The 21,555-nt window shown below is 37.6% G+C and overlaps 1 protein-coding gene across 2 annotated transcripts in view; it reads right to left on the bottom strand.

Moving 5' to 3' along the window:
- The window catches only part of NOX4 (NADPH oxidase 4), a 239,064-nt gene extending 223,242 nt beyond the window's left edge, over positions 1-15,822 (bottom strand). The window contains exons 1-2 of one of the 2 annotated variants that reach the window (XM_007490938.3): positions 15,686-15,822; positions 13,838-13,933 (exon numbers count right to left, since the gene is read on the bottom strand). In XM_007490938.3, the coding sequence (XP_007491000.2) occupies positions 13,838-13,933; positions 15,686-15,695 (106 nt within the window). In that variant the 5' untranslated portion in view covers positions 15,696-15,822. Of the gene's footprint in view, positions 1-13,837; positions 13,934-14,812; positions 14,998-15,685 lie in introns of those variants that run through there. The other variant, XM_001362160.5, reaches the window with a different exon arrangement.
- Between the last annotated feature and the right edge of the window lie 5,733 nt (positions 15,823-21,555).

The following is a 21,555-nucleotide window of genomic DNA, read 5'->3' as shown; positions in this document are numbered from 1 at the left end:
CTGAATGTAAACTCTTATGCCAAAGGGGAGTGCCTCCTAATTGGATTTTTGTCAATGTGTGTCTATCAATCATTTTTGTTTTATTTCTCTTTCCTTTCCCTCTTATCTCTGAATTGTTGTAATTCCCTCTAGGTAAAGTGCAATGTTTTACACACCTCTAGTAAAAGAAGCTTTAGAGGTATAAGCTGGTTATGTGAAATGATTCATTGGGGAGACTAGGCATATTAATCTCCCAAGACCTCAAATGGGAAAATGTTAACATGCTTGTCTCCCAACAGAATCACAAGGAGAAATTATGTAAATGGAACCTACTCCCTAAGATTTATCCAACCCGTGTCCCTGCAATGTGAGCCTGGATGTCATGTGAACACTCCAAACATAGGTCACAGGTGAAGAGTCCTAGGGACATGACCCAAAACTAAAGGTTACAGGTCAGGCCAAAAGAAAAGATAAAAGAATGGGTGTTAGGGGATGTGCTCTTTCTATTTCTTTTGATGGTGGCAGTGAAGGGCTGTGGCTGAGAGAAATAGCTTTGTGGAGAAACACGTGGTTAGAATTCGATTAGAAATAGGCTTTAATCTCTGCCTATCTATTTTTTTTATTTTATCTATTTCAAGTGAATATTAATGAACTCTATGGAAACTAAGAACCAGGAGTTTTTCATTTAACTTTTACAGTATTGTTATGTATATGGTATGTATAGGATCCTTGGCAATATCTCATCCTCCTGAGGGGGGAATGTGAGCTAACTCAAAGGTTCATAGATTTTTTTATATGAAGATATATTTTTAAACAGTTTTAGGGAAAGATGTTACAAGTGTCCTTGACTGGGAAAAGTGATTCTGCCCATGAAAATGCTATATGGGCCAGCATGATTCCAAATGGTCTAAGAAGGTAATGGCAATAAAAGATTCTCCCAGAAATCACACACTATCTCATGAGACTCTGAGCCCTTGGATATAATGAAATGAACTGTGGGGGGGGTTGGGAACCAATATCTTATTTTGACTGTAAAAATGTTCTGCCAAAAAAAGGGAATGGCCCCTAATGGCTCCCTGTCAATGCATCTGTCGATCATTTTTATTACCTTAAGAAACACCCAGACATAATTAGACCATCCATAAAATGTATAACATCTTTGAGCCCTTATTTATACTGTTGAGCCAATCCTTAAATGTATAGATATTACTTCTAGAATGATTCATGGGGAAGACCATGTCTCAACATGAATCAGAGGAAGGAATATGGAAAACTGTTGAATTGGGATATTTTCTGTCAAGCCTCAATAGATTCAAACTGTTCCTCCCCTAGGCTATTAAAATGGATTTGGTCCTCCTTCCCTTTATTAAAGTCTTTATTAAAGGTGATGGGTATAAGGGCCAGCTGAATAGCCATTTGACTCTTTTGAGAGATGAGGTAATGCCAGAAAGACCCACCTCTTCTTGGAAGGAAGTCTCTTGAGTTCATTTCCTACCTGGCTGTTGTCCAGTGGGAAACCTCTTAGGATGTCCTGTGGAAGGACTAGACTTTTTTTTGGATGGTCCAGCTCTCCTGGCTGGCTACTGATTTTGCTGGCACTTGGGCCTCGGCTCTGGCTCTCTCTCCTAGAAGTGGGGATTGACTGCTCTAGCTTGGTCAAGATCTCTGTTGGCTTCTCACCCAGCTACAAGTTCTATGGAGTCTATTCAGACTAAAGGCAACCCATGGCTAGTTAGATTATAGTGAGCACTCTATTTTAATAAATGGATATTTTTAAACTAGACATACAACCTCCAGATAATTTCATTTATCAAATGGGTCACAGGATATACACATTTTAGTAAATTCAGCAGCAATTCCAAACTGGCTTCCAGAATGCCTGGCTCAATAACAGATCCACCAACAGAGCAGAAGTACACCTTTTTTCCCACAGTTTGCCATTATTAATTATTTTCTTCTATGGCCATCAGTGCTAATCTTGTGGCTATGAAGTAGAACTCCAGAATTGTTTTAATTCCTCTCATTATTAATGATTTAGAATAGTTTCATATCATTGTTGATAGTTTATATTTCTTCCTTTGAAAACTGCCTATGTATATCCTTTGGTTCTTTATCTCTTATAGAACTGCTCTTAGTTTTACACATTTAAATCAGTTCCTTATAACCTATGTATACATACACACCCATGTGGGTTTTTATTAATAATCAGTAACTAAATATTATATTTTATAAAATTTTATTCATAATAACTAAAACAAAAGAACTGCCTGACTTCAACCAGGTCGCAGGTCCAAGAGAGCGTGGGAGGAGCATACACTTAAATACCAATAACGTGATCTTGCCAATGTGGAGACACAGGAGAGATTATAGAGAATTTTGGGAAATTCTAAAGACTTCTGGGGAATGAAGTCAAAGGTTCAAAATCTCCATTTATACACCCACCTGTATATGGATGTGGATGTTCCTTCTATGTTTTTAACAATGCCTTGGGTGAAAGCATATTGATTCCCCCCCCCCAAAAGATAAGAAGCTACCATGCCCAAATTGTACATACTTTTTGATGCAGCATTTGCTGGTCTGTGATCAATCACTACTAGATCTGTATTCCAAACAAACCAAAAAATAGGAGAAAAGGTCATACTTGTACAAAGTATTTATAGGAGCTATTTTTGTGATTTCAAAGAATTAGAAACTGAAGGGATGTACATCATTTGGGGAATGGTTTACAAAGATGGATCAGACCTCTGAAATCTCTCCCAGTTCTTCAAGTATATAAATACACAATCTATCCTTCTCCACAATCCTTAAAGCTAAAGAGGACAAGAAATAACTGAGTTCAATTGCTTATCGGTTCCAGGATTGGGGTGGGGATGGGAGACAACATGAATCATGTAACCAAGAGAAAAATTTTTTTCAATTTTAATTGAAAAATAAATGAAGAGGACAGGTAGTATTATTCCATGCTACAGAAGTTAAAAGTCCAAAAAAGCAAAGTAATTTCCTAAAGATAAAATAGTTGGCTATATCTTGTTTATAGCCTTGGATATCCAAGACTAGAACCCAGATCATAGGCCCTGGCCTTTCTAAAGTACCCTATTTATGTTTCTCCCATGAGAAGGATCATTATTCTCCAAGTTTAATTGATCTTTTGTTACACTCCAAGAAGATCTATAAATGCAATCCCATTTTAAAATATGTTCAATGCTGTAACGATAAGTCATGTGGCAACAACCTTTGTTCCAATTAAGCAAAATAGTACATGGTCCTCTTCTCTTCTCAATGATCTGGGAAGCAACTAGAAGACAACATGGGGACTGAACCTGAAAATGTTCCAGTTGGCTGACGAACAAACAGTCTCTTCATCAACAAATCATATTTCAATCTACTCGTGCACATGGTACCTGCACGTGCTGTTGTCCTAACAGCACAAGGAACAAATCTCTCTCAGCAATTTATTGCTGCCTAGAGAAGTCACGTGGTGAAATGCATGAGGAGTGGACCTCAGTGATGGGGGGGAAGGCCTGGGCTCAGTCCTGCTTCTTACACATGCTCTCCACATGAACCTGGGCAAGTCTTAAAGCCCCAGACAATTGTCTTAAACAGTTTCAGAGAGTTGATCTTCATAGGTAGAGAGTATTTCCTCCTTAGAAGTTCCCTCTACCAATAAATTACAAATGCAGATCAAAGGTGGGATTTATGCCCCCTCATCTAATTATCTCTATTTCTATTTCATTTACATGGGAATCAACAACTTTTTTTTTCTCAATTAACAAGCATTTTCTCTCCCTATTTCCCTCTCCTCAACTGTAAAAGAAAAGAAATAATATATAATAAATATTCAGAGTTAAGCAAAACAAATTCCCATATTGGCTATGTCCCAACATGTGTTGTCCAATGCAACAAATACATATGGCTTATAACTGTACCTCATATTGTGCTAGTCACTATAGTGGATAAGAAAAATTTTTTTCAATTCGACTAAAATCTTCATTGCTATACTCCCCATTCCTAACCCCCAAACAAGATAATCAAGGTGTGCTAGAGCCAACTCTGTAACTAGTTTGGGAGAGCCAACTGTCAAATTTTTAGTGTTAACATTTGCACCTTAGAACCTAGCAAACACTCCAAGTTGGGGCCTGATTTATTGCTCTATTGATTGTTTAGACTTAACAAAGTAATGGAGAAAATGTTAATAATAATGTAGATTAAATTTAAAAGTATATCTCAAAACATATTTTCTTCCAGAGTGCCAGTTGTTAAACATTTACCAGCACACCCTTGAGTGTCTCATCTATCATCCTATTATGTACTCTAGTTCTCAAATGGATTTCACACAATCAAGTCATGAACATTATCAACCTGATGAAAGCACTAAAAAAAAGATAGGGACCCTGCAACAATTTCTCCCAATGACCCTATAACCAAGAAAAGTAAGCTTAGTCAACTTCCATGTAAAATAAAAAGTGTGTCAATTAGACCAAAAGTTGGGGGAAACAAAACAAAAAGGTTTCTGGGTACAGCTATTTCCCTAAATGGCTAAATATGGTCACCTGTACAGAATTAGTGATTAGCATTGGTTCTTTCTTTTTTTAAACTCATAACTTATATCTTACTAGAAATTCTAGCAGAAGAATGGCAAGGACTAGGCAAATGAGGGTAATTGACTTGCCCAGAATCATACAGCCTACATATATCCAAAGGCCAGATTTGAATTCAGGTCCTCCTGACCCAGCTGCCCCTTAACATAGGTTCTTGAACAAGAGTATTCATTCAGCTGTAGCTTAAAAAGTGCATTTCTGCTCTCTAGCAATTGTGTTGAATTTGCATGTATTCTTGGAAGGATAAATTCCACCAAATTCCTCTGCTTTTAGGGTCACCTCCCTGGAGAAAGCTAAATAAGGTGGAGCCCATTTCTAGGCTTAAGACTCTATGCTAGTTCCTATCATAGAGAATAGAAGGATTAAATAAAACAAAGTCCCTGCCATCAAGCAGTTTATGATTTCCATGTAACTCATACAATACAAACTTTCCATCTACTCTCTGCCACTGGCATACTCAATAGATCATGCATGAGCTTTCTACTCTGACTGAAATTTTGTAGGAGGGATTTTCCTACACGGTAAGTGTTAATTGATGAATGGAATCTGATTAGGAATATTACTAATTTGCATCTCCCCTGTTTCTCCCACTGCTACCCTGGCATCTACCAGCTGCAAGTAGCTATAACAACAGAGGTCATGAGTCCTCTCGGTTGATCTAAGATAGAATAGGAAATGGGAAGAGGGAAGGGAAAAGTGCTTATTAAGTGCCTTCTAGGTGCCAGACATTTGAACCTCATAACAATCCTGGGAAGGAGGTGCTTTTATCAACATCCCTATTTTAAGGCCCACAAAGGTCAAGTGACTTACCCAGGACCACACAGCTAGCGTGTCTCTATTTGAACTCGGATATTCCTGAGTCCTGACTCAGAACAAGTTGTGGCTTGATTTATGGCTCTATTGACTTTCTAGATTTAACAAAATAATGGAGATAGATGTTAATATCATAGATTAAGTTTTAAAATGTCTGAATAGATACTTTTCCAGAGAGACAATAATTAAACATTTACCAGCACATCCCTGAGTAAGCTTCTCATCTATCATCCTATCATTGACCCTACTTCTAGGTAAATGGATTTCACACTGTCAAGTCATGAAACTTAGCAACCTGCTGCAATCTGAGCCCAAGCTTCTTTCCCTTAGGGTTGATAGAGTCTCTGGCTCCAGGTTCTGCCCTATCCACTATATCACCTGGCTGACTCAAGAGTAAAAACATTATACATGCATGTGTGTGCATACATGTGCATATACACTGGCACATACATGTATTTGTATGTGTGTCTGTATGTATGCATATACATGCATGGATGACATGAGTAAGATTCTATCAGAGGATAGAATGAACACATTTCCTCACTTTCCACACCCACTGGCCTCCACCATTCAACTTTATGAGAATCCATTTTGATAATAAGTTAAGAGCAAATTGTGGGGGCACCTGGATAGCTCAGTGGACTGAGTCAGGCCCAGAGATGGGAGGTCTTAGGTTCGAATCTGGCCTCAGACACTTCCCAACCGTGTGACCCTGGGCAAGTCACTTAACTCCTATTGCCTAGCCTATACCACTCTTCTGTCAGTACATAGTATTGATTCCAAGGTAGAAGGGAAGGGTTTCAAAGGAGGGGAAAAGGCTAATTGTCCATAAAATTAAATTTGACAGTTGTCGTATGCCTACTATATACAGACAGAGGACTGTGCCAATAACAAGTTTAGATAAGGAAGCATCCCTTGCATCATTACACTTTTGTAGAATTAAAATATTACCCTAAAAACTACAATTCACAGCACTCCACTCTCCTCACATTACGTGCTGATGAAGGGAGGATATAAATTTGACCCGCCTCTTACTCTCTTTTCTTCCTTTCACAGTTTTGGTGGAGTGGGCTTTTTAAACAGGCAAGGAGAACTTAGTCATGTGATTTTAATTTTGTTAAATAATTAGGTTTTTTAACTTCTATTTCCTTTTCATTCCTTCTACTTCAAGTGATTATTAATAAACTTTATAAAATTAATACTTGGAGTTGCTGGATATTAATTTAAGTCCTACACATTCCCTCCATTATATTCAATAGATCTATGATCTCATTGATTTGAATTGCTTTCAAATGATACTGATTGTTATACTGTGTCATTTGTAAAGTATTCTTCCATAAGTTAGACATGGTGGAAATCTTTCTCAGCTTTGTCTTGATATTATAAAGATCTCAGTCATGTACTTTAGTTGTCCATCTGACATCTTTTAATTTGTTGTAGATTTAGTCATTTTTTCTTACTATCACAAATTTCCTTGACAACATTTCTTAATCTTATTCTTTTTTCCAAAGTTCTTCATTGGTTATATGTAGCACAATGGACAGTATTAGACTTGGAGTGAGCAAGACCTGTGTTCAAAATCCTGTATTAGAGATTTACTCATCTTGAGCAAGTCACTTGATTTCTCTCACCCTCTGTTTCTCCATCTGTAATAATAGCATTTGCCTCACAACAATGTAGTATGGATCAAATAATATATGTACATTATGTTGCTAAGTTTAGAGCCCCTATATAAATGCTAGCTATTGTTATCACTACTGTTGTTTTTTAATTATTATTATTATTATTATATTGCCCTTCTGTCTTATAGTTGTTACTAAGTCAGAAAGTAAGAATTTTAAAATTTTAAAAAGGGAGCAGCTAGATGGCACAATGGATAGCGTCAGGCCTGGAGTTGGAGGGACTTGGGTTCAAATCTATCCTCAGATTCATGTGAAACGGGGCAAATCAATCCTATTTGCCTAGCTCTTAACCTTTCGGTGTTAGAACTATTATTAAGACAGAGAGTAAAGATTTAATACACAGACACACACATATTTTCAACTATGTATTACAATTTCCTCAGACCCACCATATCATTCTTTACTCCTCTCTGCATGGCATTTATTTTCAGTTCTTTGGAAATTATTGTATTTCAAGTCTTTTAATCATTCAGCATTTTTATAATAGAATATTAGTATTAAAATATATACTGTGCTATTGGGGGGGAGAGGAATCCAGATTTGTAATTTTATAAGTGTGGGAAAATCTCCAACCAGAAACTCCTTCCACTAAAAAACAGAACAGTAAATTATCCCTAACTTATCACCTTGACATAGTTGGGGTTTAATGACTCACTCAGGGTCATACCACAATAAGGACTTGAATCCAGGTCTTTCTGATGTCAGTGCTAATCTTCTTCTCTATGATATTTTGTTGACTCTGATGGTGTGTTTTAGAGTCTATATTTTGTGTGTATACATAATACATATACCTGCAATGCACATGATCACAGGATACACATGTGTAGTCTCTGCCAATGTAGAGCTATGACCTATGACACAGTTTCAAACTCAGCTAATCCTTCACCTAAGCAAATTACTAATTGCTCCCTTATGGAAAAAAACAGGAATTGTATTATATAAAACTGCTAAATTGAAAAAGCACATCAGAGGTAGGTGAAGGAGAGAAGGGAAAATATCCAACAAACAGATTGAGATGACTAAAAACAAAATTTAGAATATGGAGAGCTATAGATTCTCCATTACCTCAAATCAAAATACTTTTTATTTGCCTATAGTCAATGGAAATTGATAGAAAAAGTGACTCACCTATCTGAGAAGAAACTTATGTAATAATCACTTAGCTTCAAATGCTCATTGAACCAAAAAAAATCATAATATAGAGCACATCTGACAGAAAGCAATGGTCAAGGTCTGCTTTTATACTCAGTAGGAAATGGGAATGATTTATCTGGTTCTCAATTCCCTTCTTAAATACTAGAGGAAAACAAGCTCCAATAGGGTAGGTCACTGTCTCCAGCTCTGAATGTCACACTATCTTAAATTCTCATTTTTCCTCTACAATTGACCTTGGCCAATTTGCATGACATCAGAGTCCAGCCGGGTAAAATGTGAGTAATGATACAACTCATAGAGCTGTCCCAAGGATAATTTAGTTAATGTTTCTCAAACATATCTCAGGATAATGATGGGTCCTCCCAGGAAGTTAAAAAAAAATAAGAGAAACACTGCAAGTCGAGCAAATCTTATTTAATGGGAAAAAGAAATAGGATTTGCATGACTACTTAGCAGATGTCTAAGAGAGTAGAAAAAAAGAACAGCAAAACACCGTATTATCAGGTCAAAGGAGATCCTCATGTTGAAAACAAATAGGCCATTCCTGAAAGATTCAATGACATGACCAAGAGATTCAAGCCAAAATAAACCACACATTTAAGCTGGCACCATGAAAACATTACACTGTAAAAAAAAATTAATAGAATTAAAGTGAAATCTGATTATTTTAAATTCCTTCTAGTGGAAATCAGAGATTTTCTGCAACCTTTGCCCAAAGCAAGCATCCTGTCTTTCTCATTCTACTCTTGTGGAATTCTCTCTTTCCATCCCTTCAGTTAGGGCTCAAATATCATATCTACCTTTAAAGCCTTCCATGATCTACCCATGCAGGCAATGACTTTTCCCCCCAAGAAAATCACATAACACTTTACACATCTCCAGTCTACTTTTAAATGTAATTGAGCATTACTGGGTAAAAATACATTTCTGATTTGCCATCCAACTCTAGAATTCTGAAATTATCAGATTCCTATTTATATCAACTTCTCAGTATCAAAGGAATGGTGTTTGGTATCTCCTTTCTCTATATCTGGAACAGACACCATTGTTTTTCTAGTCACCCAGATCCATAATCTCAGCATTATCCGTGACTACTCATTCCTCGTTAATCCAATATCTATAAGTTGCCATGTATTATTGATTCTTTTCCACCACCTTTCACATTTTACCCATTATAGCTACAAAGCTATCACCTTAGTTAACGCCTTCATTATCCTCTTCTAGACTATAAGAAAAAGTCTCCTATGTGGGCTCTTTCTCCACTCCAATTCATCCTCCACACACTGGACAAAATGATTTCCCTTAATCATTCAACCAGTATTTATTAACTACTTGTTATTAATCAGGCATTGTGCTCAACTGCATAGTTACAATGAAAAAGCAAAAACTGACCTTGCCCTCAAGTAGCTTACGTTCTAATGGAGAAGATAGCATTTATATAAGTAGGTATATATAAGATCCATAGTCAACAAGTCAACAAATTTTGTATTAGGCTATCATTTTGTGCCAAGCAACATGCTCACCACTGGGGAGACGAAGAAAGCAAACAATCCTAGCCCTTAGGGAGCTCACATTCTAATGGGGGAGAAAACATGCAAATAGTTAAGTATATAGTATAGTTAAATTCAGGGAAAAGTAGAGGTAATGTCAGGGAGAAGTCATTTGGCATTGAGATGGACCAGGAAGATAGATAGTAACAACTAAGGGAAAGACACTGAGTTGTGGAATCCAGAAAAGATCTGTTGGGTGGTATTTGAGATGCATCTTGAATGAGGTCAGAGATTCTAAGACAAAGGCATGGAACTTTGCCATTGAATAGGCATATAGATTAGAGGCAGAAAATCCTCTGTGTGAGAAACATCAAATTGTCCAGTATGGCTAGAATATAGAGTTGTTCACAGAAGAAGACTGAAAGGTAGGAAGGGGTCAGGTTGTGAAGATAAACTCCAGCAAGTACTAAATAGTAGAAAGGGTGATATTCGAACCAAATGATCAAATGAAGTCCTCTGACTTCAAATCTTTTCCTAGTTCTACTATACCTCTATGGTATAAATAGCCTATTCCTATCTCTTCTATATTATACTCTTTTGGGGGATGGATGATGAATTATTTTACATCCTTCATCTTCATCCTTGATTCCAAGAAGGAAATCATACCTTACTGCCACAGGTTCCTTGCTGTCACAGTCAAAGATAGAAACTTGGGCTGCAGAATTCATTGTCTAATCCAGTATTATAGCAGTTTTTATATAATTATAAAAGCTGATTTACAGTGACCTTCCCATGCCACAATTCCCCCTTCTTGCTATTCTTCTTGCTTTCCCAATAGCTTTATATAATATCACTTTCTACTTTTCTACACTGGTGTCTCACTAGCATAATCATAATAATAGCTGGCATTCATATAATGGTATAAGGCTTGTATACTAATCCTCAGAACAACCTTGTGGGCCTAGATGTTATTTTTATACCCATTTTATAGATGATGGAACTGAGGCTAAGAGAGATTAATTAATTTGAACAAGCTAACCAAGCCTGTAGGTATCTAAAGGTAGATTTACTCCTATGTCTTACATCCTCCAAGACCAACATTGTAAGTATATCCACTACATCCATCATGACATACTGCTTCTCTGTAGAATTATAGAATAAAAAGATACAAGGCACAAGGGAGTGTGTGTGCATGCTCGTGCATGTGTGTACATACACATATTGGCTACATATGCCTTTTCAACAACTGTATCTCCCTTCTTCCTTTACCTAGTCCCCCCCCAAAAAAAAACAAAAGAAAGCAAATATGGCTAATAAACAAAAATAAGTTTTGTGGAAGTCATCTTTCAAAGAACTCAAGCCCACAGTAATTATTAGTTCCTATAGGCTATAAACTAGATCTATATATGCACATACATATATACATATATAATCTATGTACATTATTTAATTAAAATAGATGTATTTATTTTTCTGTTCAAAGTTATTTTATTTTCCCAATTACATGTATCCCCATTATTTTACGGAAGAGGGAAAATGAATGGGCCCTGATTAGAACTTGGGTCTTTCTGATTCCAACTCCAGGGACCTATCAATTTGATAAATGGTCAATAAGTCAAAAACCAAGTATAAAGCACTAACCATGTGCATATATGTATATTCTATAGTATATATACATATATATCTAGTATATATGAATATTATATATAAAACTATCCCCCTGACTACATGCATATTATAATCTCAACTGCTAGGAAACTCAATTCCAAAGTTCAATTTTAGCTTTTCACTTCTCTACCCTCAGATTTTATGTTAACATAATGCATAACTCTTGAACAAGAGCCAGCTTGGCATCTCAAGAGCTTTCTTATTTTCTTGTTAAGTTGTCTAAGATGTGAACCAAATCCCCAAAGAAAAACTTAGCTCAGATAAACTTTAAAGCATCCAATTCAACCATTACTGATGACCCTTCTTGATGAGGGAACACAATATGTGGGAGAGGAGTCACAAAGGTTAGATCAGAAGTAGTAGAACTAGTCCAAGCCCACACCAGAGGTTACAGTTTAGTAATGGGATAAACATAAGGGCATTAAAAGTGGGTGCACAAATTACATCTGAAAAATCTCAGGGGAAAAGAACCTAACAAACAGGGAATGGGACAGTTGTTATTGTTCAGTTGGTTCAGTAATATCTAATTCTTCTTTTATCCTATTTGGGGCTTTCTTGGCAAAGATACTGAAGTAGTTTGCCATTTCTTTCTCTACCCGATTTTACAAAAGAATAAACTGAGGCAAACTAGTGACTTGCCCAGGGTCACACAGTTAGTCAATGTCTGAAACTAGATTTGCACTCAGGAAAATGAATCTTGCTATCCTGAGTGTAACAGAGTACAGAGATATAACGAAAAGTAGGTAACACTAAAATTGTACTTTAGAGGTGAAAAGGAATGGCATCTGAGCCTTAGAGCACAGCATGAGAAAAGTCTAAGAAGGGGGAAAGTAAAGGGTGTGTTTAGAAGACAGAGTACTCCACTTTGAATGAAGTCCAGCATATTAGAACTGAATGTTAGAGTATTAAACATAAGTATGAGATAATGGCAAAAAGGTAGAGTGACACTAGATTATAATGGAACTTAAATACTAGGCTAAAGAACACAAATTTTATTTATTAGGGAATGATAAACCTTCTAGGAGTCATTAAAGTTGCAGGAACTTATACAACCAGATCAATGTATAAGGGAGACAGACAGTTTGGGGCACCAACACAAAAGATAGATTGGGAGGAGGGAGAGAGAATTCAGATAGGAAGAAATGAGGAGAAATGAAAGACTTATGATATGACTTAATGAAACAGCACATTAAAGTGAAAAAGGCTTTGGATTTTGAATCAGAGGACTTGGGTTCAAACCTTCTCTCTGCTCTCATCTATATATGGAAAAACACTTAAAAACTCTTCACTCTCATTTGGAAAGTATATAATTCAAAATAATTACTTTTAATATCAATCAAACTGAAAACATGATATAATAGATAGTCCTGAAGTCAGGAACACCTGGGTTCAAGTATGACCAATGACATTTGCTAGCTTACAGGCTCATAGGCAAATTACTTAACCTTCCATGATATAGTAAGAATATAAATTATAGATGATCAACTGGTCAGCACAATTTTCATAGTGTATATATAGTTCCTATACTGTGAATTCCTTGATGTATTTTGCTTTCTTTTGGATGGGGGGGGGTAGGAGGTGAGAGAAGAAGGGAGATAAAATAGCAGCTTATGATATGAAAAGTAGTGTTCACAACACCTAGGTAGAACATTTTTTTACCTATTAAGATGCATTGTCAAAATCAGCAAAATTATTGACTCCCATATTATATGAACAACACTAGAACACTACTGTTGTGCTAAAGTATTTAGAACCATGAGAAAAGAACCTCTCCCTATATATATATATAGCAGAAACTAGTTCCATTTGTCTTCCTTCTGCAGGGAGTATTGAGACATAGGAAAGAAGAAAAAATGAGACATAACAGAATGGCAAAGAGAAAAGGAAGCTCTAGTCAGGAATTGACTCAGACAAATATTTGCACAGTATAACATTCTTGTAATAAGTCAAGATCACGGACATTGTCAGCTAACTGGTTAAGAGATGCCCAGGATTATTAACTAGCCCTGTTAGACACATGTTTCTTGAGAATTGGCAGCAAAAGATACAAGCTCCTCTGAATAAGTTCGCAGGTTGGCTGAAGTCTGGATGACTGAAAACTAAAACCTCAGTCATCTGTTGATCATGTTTGTCTGCCAAATCCTTAAGTGCTCCCTACATCTGGCAACAAGAAGAGGCTTTTCCCAACCACTAGACTAAGGTCCCTCCAGTTCATTCATTTCCATTGATTAGATAATTTCCTTTGTTCTTTAACAACATTATTCTTTCCTACCTGGAGAAAATAAAAGTAAAGTGTGTGGCAAGAAAAAAAAATGTTTAGCAATCTCTCTTTAAAGAGAGATGTCCACCAACATGGTCAGCAACTTTTGGACCCCCTTACCCCTTATTCTCTTCCTCCCTTTATAGCAGTCTCAATGGCATGGTCAATTATCAGTACTTGAGTCCCACTTACCCCTAACATCTGGTAGAGATAATAATATTCTGGTCCTTGATAATACAGCAGGAATGTTTTCCAAAAAAGAAGGACATTGAGAGAGAGCCAGATGAGCTAAAACAATGAAGACAAAAGAAAAAAATACCAAGTCAATGAAACTCATTAGTAAAAAATAGAATACTCCACCATCACTTGTGTTTTCAATCCACCAAAAAGTTAAGTATCATTAAAAAATAAAAAGACCTTAGCCAAGTCCTCTGCCCAATGGTAAACATTTTAGATCCAAACAAGTTTTCTGGGACCAGGGCAGGTCTCCATTCCTATATAATTCTGCACAGAGTTTAGATCTTAAAAAAAAAAAAAAAACTTTAGATACCAGCCAGCCAATCCCCTCGTTTTACAGCTGAAAATACTGATTTTAGAAAGTAGTTGTCACTTGGCTTAGGGTCACCTTGGTAGTAAACTGCAGAGATGGCATTTAAACCTAGATTCTGTAATGCTAATCAGGGCTCTTTCCTAGGATTCATTCACAGGATTTGACATCCTGGGACACTCATACATCCCTAAATTCACCCCTACTTACAAATATGAAACTTTTTCTAGTGTTAGAAGAATAAAACAAACTAACTATAGGAGGGAATTATTAAAAGAGTTAATCAATAGAAAAGAGAAATATTCACATAAATGTCCTCTTTTCACCCTTAACACTCTCTCCTGAAGAAGACAGTGGAGCTAATCTGCACATAAAGATCAGTAGACGCACCCAAATGTAAATTAGCATATTATTTGTGTGCATAAAATACGTGGGGTTTGGGGAAAAGAAATTGTTACTTCTAGAAGATACACATCTGTTCATTTTTTTGAAGTTATGTTAGCAACTTTCAATTAATCGCAACCGTCCAATTATACTCTCACTCCCATAGACATACACACAAAGAATCAAAACTTTTCAATTGACAGAAGGAAAAAGAAGGGCAGTGGCCCCCATCCTACCAGGCAGAGGTGTTTAACCCCTTCGTTTGCTAACCAGCTCCTCCACGATAAAGCCATGCTGCAGCCCCCCAGGCCAGCCCAGCGAAAGGACCTGCGAGATCACCGACAGCAGTTTTTGCAGCTGTTGCAGTTGTGTGAGGGGGGAGGGGGAGAGGAGAGAGGGAAGAATAAAGACAAGCGGGGTCGGGGGAAGAGAGAGGCGGAGAGTTGGAGTACAGCGCGAATCTAGTCCTCTGATTGGACCAATGCCTTTATCTCGCTTCTTCCGCCGCCTGGGCTCTCGGAGAGGCTGCTCCCCTAGCCAGCTTGCCTTCTTGCCTGCTTGACCTCGCCGTCCTGGCTTCCCTTGGGCTCTCTGCTTGGCCCGCTGCGCTCCTGCCTGCCCTTACTTTCCCTCCGAGGCACAATCTCGGCCGGCCGCAACAACAGAAGCCGCAGCCACAGTAGCGTGGCAGCAGGAGCTCCTTCCTCCCTCTCTCCCTCCCTCCCTGCACGGAAGCGCCCGGACCCCTTTGTCTAGGGTCTCGTTCTTGCTGTTCCTGTTTTGGATGTCCCGGGCTGGGAACTGACTCAGACGAAAACCTCGGGGGCTCCAAAAATGACAATAATGGTGAAGATAAAATGGAGACAGCCTGGCTCCCCGCTGGCCTTCCACCTTCTCCTTTCCCTTTTCCTGGCCCTTCTAGCATCGACCCAAACAAGTTCTCCTTTACTCCTACCCAGAACAGTCCAAGATGTGGGAGTAGAGCGAGAGAAAAAGAGCCGGAAATCGCCTTTTGTGTGCAAGCTTCCCCCTTCCCCTGACTGCCTCACTGCAGTCCCTCAACCTTAAAGACCAGCCACTGACACCATCACCTTACCGTCTCCACTCACCTCCTCCCATCAAAAAAAAAAATTACTCAGAATAGATAGGAAGGCAGTTTCTAGCACTATCAAACCGAAGAGGTCTTCGCGGTGAAAGTTCACTTTCTAGGTAGCTGCGAAGTGCCTAAACTTGTTTCATTCACCCCCTTCTATGACAATACATTCATTTATTTCTTCTGTTAAGGGACCACGCCCTAAAGGGCCCATCTGCTCTGGTCCTAGGCAGTACCCCAAGCCAAGTGTGCAGAGGGGAGGGGGTACTGTGTAGCCATCCCTAATGAGGCTCAGGTTGCAGAATGGAGACAGTGTAGAACTTGGAGTCAGGAAGACCTGAAATTGAATCCTGCCTTAGAAGCTCCCTAGCTGTGTGACCCTAGGCAAGTCACTTAAACTCTTTTTGCTTTAGTTTACTCACCTGTAAAATAGGATGTTACTAGAAAGAGTTCCTGTGAAGATCAAATAAGATAAGGTGTTGATTGGTCCCTTTGTAAATCTTGAAGTGCCATATAAGTGTTAACTATCAATATTATTACCTTTGCCACCCCATTTATAAAAGTAAAATTGCTTAAGCCTTAGTTCGCTGTTCCATGTCTAGTTCTCCCCAAGGGGCAAGTAAAAATGGTACCTAATACACAAAGCAAATTCAGTACGGAACAGGTAGTTGTTTCCCTCACACAAAATGTTAAGCATAAAACTCATGGACTCGTTGACAGAAAATGACTCAAAAGAGAATTCAGTAACTTAAAACTACTGTTAAAATCTGTTGAAAGATTGATCCAGACCTCATTAGAAAATAAAACACTATTCAGAATACTGATTGGCATTTTACAACTCACTTAGTTCTATACTATTTTCCTCAGTCCCTCTCTGCTCAGGCCTGGGGTTTGTTCTGCTCTTCTAAACAGTTTTGTTTCTCTGATAAAGAAACTCCCTTTAATTACTGTCAACTGACCCTACCATGTCACCTCTCAGATTAATCACATTCATCTCAATGTTGATACTTAATCACTTACCCAGAAACAGAAACCTGAAGTAGAAAGGGCAGCCAGGGACCCAGGCAAAAAATAAAATGGTTTTATGGAATGCCATTTCTGTAGGTTGCCAAGAGAAATGGCTTGTCCATAGACCCATACCTCAAAAGAAGACTTCTATGTCATACCAATGTGGCAAATCCTTTCAGCCCTGGGGCACCACATGGCCATAAGTAACCAAAAAGTCCCTGGAAATTTCCAAGTGAGCTTTGGTTCAGGTTCTCTTGAATGCCCCCTCCAACCCAATTGAGACTTTGCTATATATTATTAAACAAACATTTATTAATCAACTATTATGTAAAGTGACAAGTATGTAAATTTTACCTATTCCAAAAAAATATATCTTTTTATTAACTATTTTAAACTTCCAGAAGGTAGAACCATGCAAAAGTTATGCCAAGTGTAGAATCCCTCCAAATAGATCAAGTAAAGTGGTAGATGATTGTGGCATTAGTAGGGAATAGGGAGTGAAGATCAAAATAGCAGGAAGCTAAAGATTTTATTCTGGGCCCTGGTTTAAGGATCTTTGGCTACAGCTCTGGGTCTAAGTGAAGGAAAGAAAACTCCATGTGGCCATCTTTAATCCCTATACCATTAACTCTGAACACAGCAGAAACACAGACTGAGCCTATCCTATGTTGACGAGTCAAGAATTTCACAATGGCTAGAAATTCAACTTAAAAGTTGGTTGAAATTGTCAGTATAATTTTAGCAAAGTAGCAGTGGGCTGAAGTGTCCCACAAACCCTGCCACATAGCTATAAACAATCAAAAGAATATGGAAACAATAACTAGTTTATTATTATAGGGCCACCTTTCAGGTTCCAAGACAGAAGAGGCATAAAGGCTGGACAATAGGGGTTAAGTGAAATGCCCAGGGTCACCCGGCTAGGAAGTGAATGAGGCCAGATTTGAACCTAAGCCCTTCAGGCTCGAGGCCTGGCTCTCAATCCACTGAGTCACCCAGCTGTCCCCTCTGCATACCTTTTGATTCAGGAATACCACTACTAGTGATCTGTATCCCAAAGAGATTTTTTTAAAGGGAAAAAATGGAAAAGGAAACAAGGATTTAGTTTGTAAAATAATATTTACTGCTGCTCTTTTTGTAAAGGCAAAGAAATGGAAACCAAAGGGATGTCCCTCAATTGGGGAATGGCTGAACCAATTGTGGTATATGGTGGTGATGGAATACTATTGTAGGAAGGATGGATGAACAGGATGATTTCAGAAAGAGCTGGAAAGACCTATGTGAACTAATGCAGTATGAAAAAAACAGAACCAGGAGAACATTATACATAGTAACTGCAATATTGTGGAACCATCAAATGTGACAGACTTTGCTACTCCAGGACAATTCTGTGGGACTTATGAAAAATAATGCTACCTACCTCTAGAGAAAGAACTGTTGGAGTACAAATATATATGAAAACATATGACTTATCACTTGTTTATTTGGGGTTTTGGTTTTATATATTCATTTACAAAAATTTACCAAAAAATATGGAAATATGTTTGCATGGTCATACAAGTATAACCCAGAAAAATTAATAAATAAGTGCTGGGCATGCAAAAAAAAGGAACATGCATCTAACAATCAGGACAACATGCAAAAAACTATATACAAGCAAGATACATAGGTGTGTGCATATATACAATGTGCATGCATGTATATAGAATAAAAATGAGGTAATAAATGGAAGAAAAGTACTTGAATGAAAGAAAATCTAGAAAGGCTTCCTTTAGAAGGGGGACTGGGACTTGAAGGAACCCAAGGTAGACAGGAGACAAAGATGAAGAGGGAAGGACAGGAGGGAAGGTGACAATTTGTATCATATACTTCAAAAAACTTATGTGAAAAAGTGTTATTACATGTAATTGGTAAAATAAAATATCTTTACAAAAGAACAATAGATTAGTCTTTTGTATAAACTTTTTAATAGATATTTATGACACATTCAGTTCAAGATAACCAATATGTATTTGGAAATGTGTCTAATGCTTATGAGTGGATAAATAGATCTGAGAATCATCAGCATAGAGATGATGGTTGAATCCAAGGCAGCTGATGAGAAAATCAAGTAAAATATAGAGGTAGACTAGAACACAAGAAACAATCTTGACAAGCATCTCAGTAGCAGTATATGACCTAGATGAAGACCCAGAACAATGAGGCTATGAAGGAGCAGTCAGATAGGTAAGAGAAGAACCATGATAAAGTGTCATAAAAACTTAGATAGAAGAGAATACTGAGAAGGTGATCAACAGTATTAAAGCTGAAGAGAAGTCAACTAGAATGAGGATCAAGAAAAGTCCATTGCATAATGTCAAAGGATCATTAGAAACTCTAGAGAAAGCAGTACCAGTTCAGAAAATGAGGTTAGAAGCAAGACATAGTTAAGAAGACAGCGTGGAGTCATTAATTGTTCATGACAAAACTCCAAGAGTTTAGCCACAAAAGGGAGGAAAGATGTGGGGTGACACTAATGGGGGTTTGGGTGGAGATCAAGTGCGGGTTTTTCAGGATGAGAAAAACACAGATATGTTTGTAAAAAGTTTATAGTGAAAGAGTGAAGATAAGAAAAAAATAGAAATGATATGGTAGCAATCTGCTAGGCAAGATGGGATAGGATAGGGTCATTTGTACATATAGAGAGTTTTTCTTTGGCAAGGAAAAAGACTAACTATTTTTTTGTGAGATCATGAGAACTGGGTGAAGAAGAGATAGTGGTTCAAGGCATCTGATAGATGTGAGATCAGGAATATGGGGGGGAAGGGAGCCTTTAACAAAAGACCTCAATTTTTTTCATTGAAATAAGAGGCAAGGTTCTCAACTAAAGAGGCGAAAGGAGCCATGTACCTTAGTCTAATGCCATTTGGAGTATTGTGCTTAGTTCTATGCACTACATTTTACAAATGTAATAACAAATTAGAACATGTAGCAAAGGGCAACTAAGATAGGACTATAACTAGCTTCCCTAAATAGATGAATATTTGCCCAATATTTTGTAAAAGGGATTCCTGTTCAGGAACTGGTGGGTTTGATGATCTCTGTGCTCCTATCCAACTCTAGGGCTTCGTAATTCTCAATAAATTATAAAGATGCCTCCTACACACATACACAATTAAATACTTTTACTTATTGTTTTCCCTCTAAGAGCCACTGTACATATATAATGATGAGTCTATACTCATCCTCAAGAGTGAAAGCTGAGAAATACAAAAAGAGGGTAGAGAAGATATCTTGCCTATCATACTAAATATTGATCAGAGCACCGGAGTATTTCTCTGCTTTCACTCTTTCCACCCGTTTTGTAAATAAAAGTTACTAAAAGTCATTTTGACTTGGGCTATAATATTTTAAATCGGTGACCACCATATTATTTTAGAATTCTCACATATTTAGTCAAACCCTTAATTAAATTCCTTAAAACATAGATGATGAAGATAACATTTTAATTAATATTCCCTATTAGAAATTAAATATTGATAAATAATAATGTGAAAGTAGAATTTGAAAGTGCCTAAGTGACTGAGGTTTTATAGAAGAGAAAATTAGGGATCAAAGAAGGCTTTTACTTGGGTCTTGAGGATGAGTATGAGTTTGACCAACAGAAATGATTCATTCTTTACTACCTTCACCCATCTCATTCCACCCTAGCCTTCAGACTTTTTAACTGATAGCTTTCTAATGATTATTTCTCCCTTGCAATTTTTATTTTGCATCTTCATATACATGGACCATATTCATCTTCCTTTTCCCTTTTTTCTTCTTCCCAAGAAATGAAAAAAAAATTTAAAAATATTAATTGGGAGATGAGAATGATAGTGATGGGGGAGGAAATTAATGAGGGGATTTTGATCACAAGGATAGAATTGTAAGCCTGGCACCCCCTGTTAGTTAAGAGGAAAAGCTAACAATTGGGTAGGGACCAGGAGGCAGTTGGCAGGCTGGGCTGCCCCCAGGATTTCCCAAGAAAAGGAGAAAAGGTGACAGTTGGCTCACAAGATTTGATGTGTGAGTATTAGTGGGAAAAGAGAAAGTTTGATAAACTGAGGCAAGACCAGATTTCTCTCTCTCAACTTCCATGTCAGTGCTGAGTAGGGGGCCTACATGGCTGCTGCCAAATAGCAAGTTAAATGGAGAAGCTAGATTAGGGTAAAACTTCTTTAAGTAATTTACTTCCATTCTCTCTTTCATCCTTCTCCCCTGTTCCTTTCTGATTAAATAAAGTCATTGTCTATGGCCAGACTCTCAATTTTAATCATAACAGTGAAAAGAATGGATGAGATCTGTAAGAAGAGAATGTAATAACAGTAATACCTAACAATATTCTTTAAAAGTTGCTAAATATTTTACATATTGTATATTGCCTTAGTTTATCTCTACAACAATTATGAGGTAAATTCTACTACTATATATTATATATAAATTAATATATATTATTATCTCATCCACAGATAAGGGAATCTGGGGGTAAAAGAAATGAGGTGACTTATTGAGGACCATACAGTCAGGGAAGTATATATGAACAGGACTTAAACTTGGGTTTTCCAGGCACTAAGCACAATATTCCACCCAGTATGCCACTTAGTTGCTCCTATAGGATGTGTAAAGGGAACCCCCTCCCCCAGAGGGTCGTTTGAGCTGTGTGACTGGATTTCACGTCAACAATCCAAACACAGGTCACAGGTGAAAAGTCCTAAGGACATGACCCAGAACTAAATGTTACAGGTTGGGCCAAAAGAAAGGATAAAAGAGGGGGTGGGCTCTCTCTATTTCCTTGGAAGGGGGTTGTGGAGGACCGTGACTGATAGAGACAGTCATGTGGAGACACACATGGTTAGAATG

The sequence above is a fragment of the Monodelphis domestica genome, chromosome 4 (genome assembly GCF_027887165.1).
Source record: "Monodelphis domestica isolate mMonDom1 chromosome 4, mMonDom1.pri, whole genome shotgun sequence".
Classification (NCBI taxonomy): Eukaryota; Metazoa; Chordata; class Mammalia; order Didelphimorphia; family Didelphidae; genus Monodelphis; species Monodelphis domestica.
This window is presented reverse-complemented; position numbering and strand designations above follow the sequence as displayed.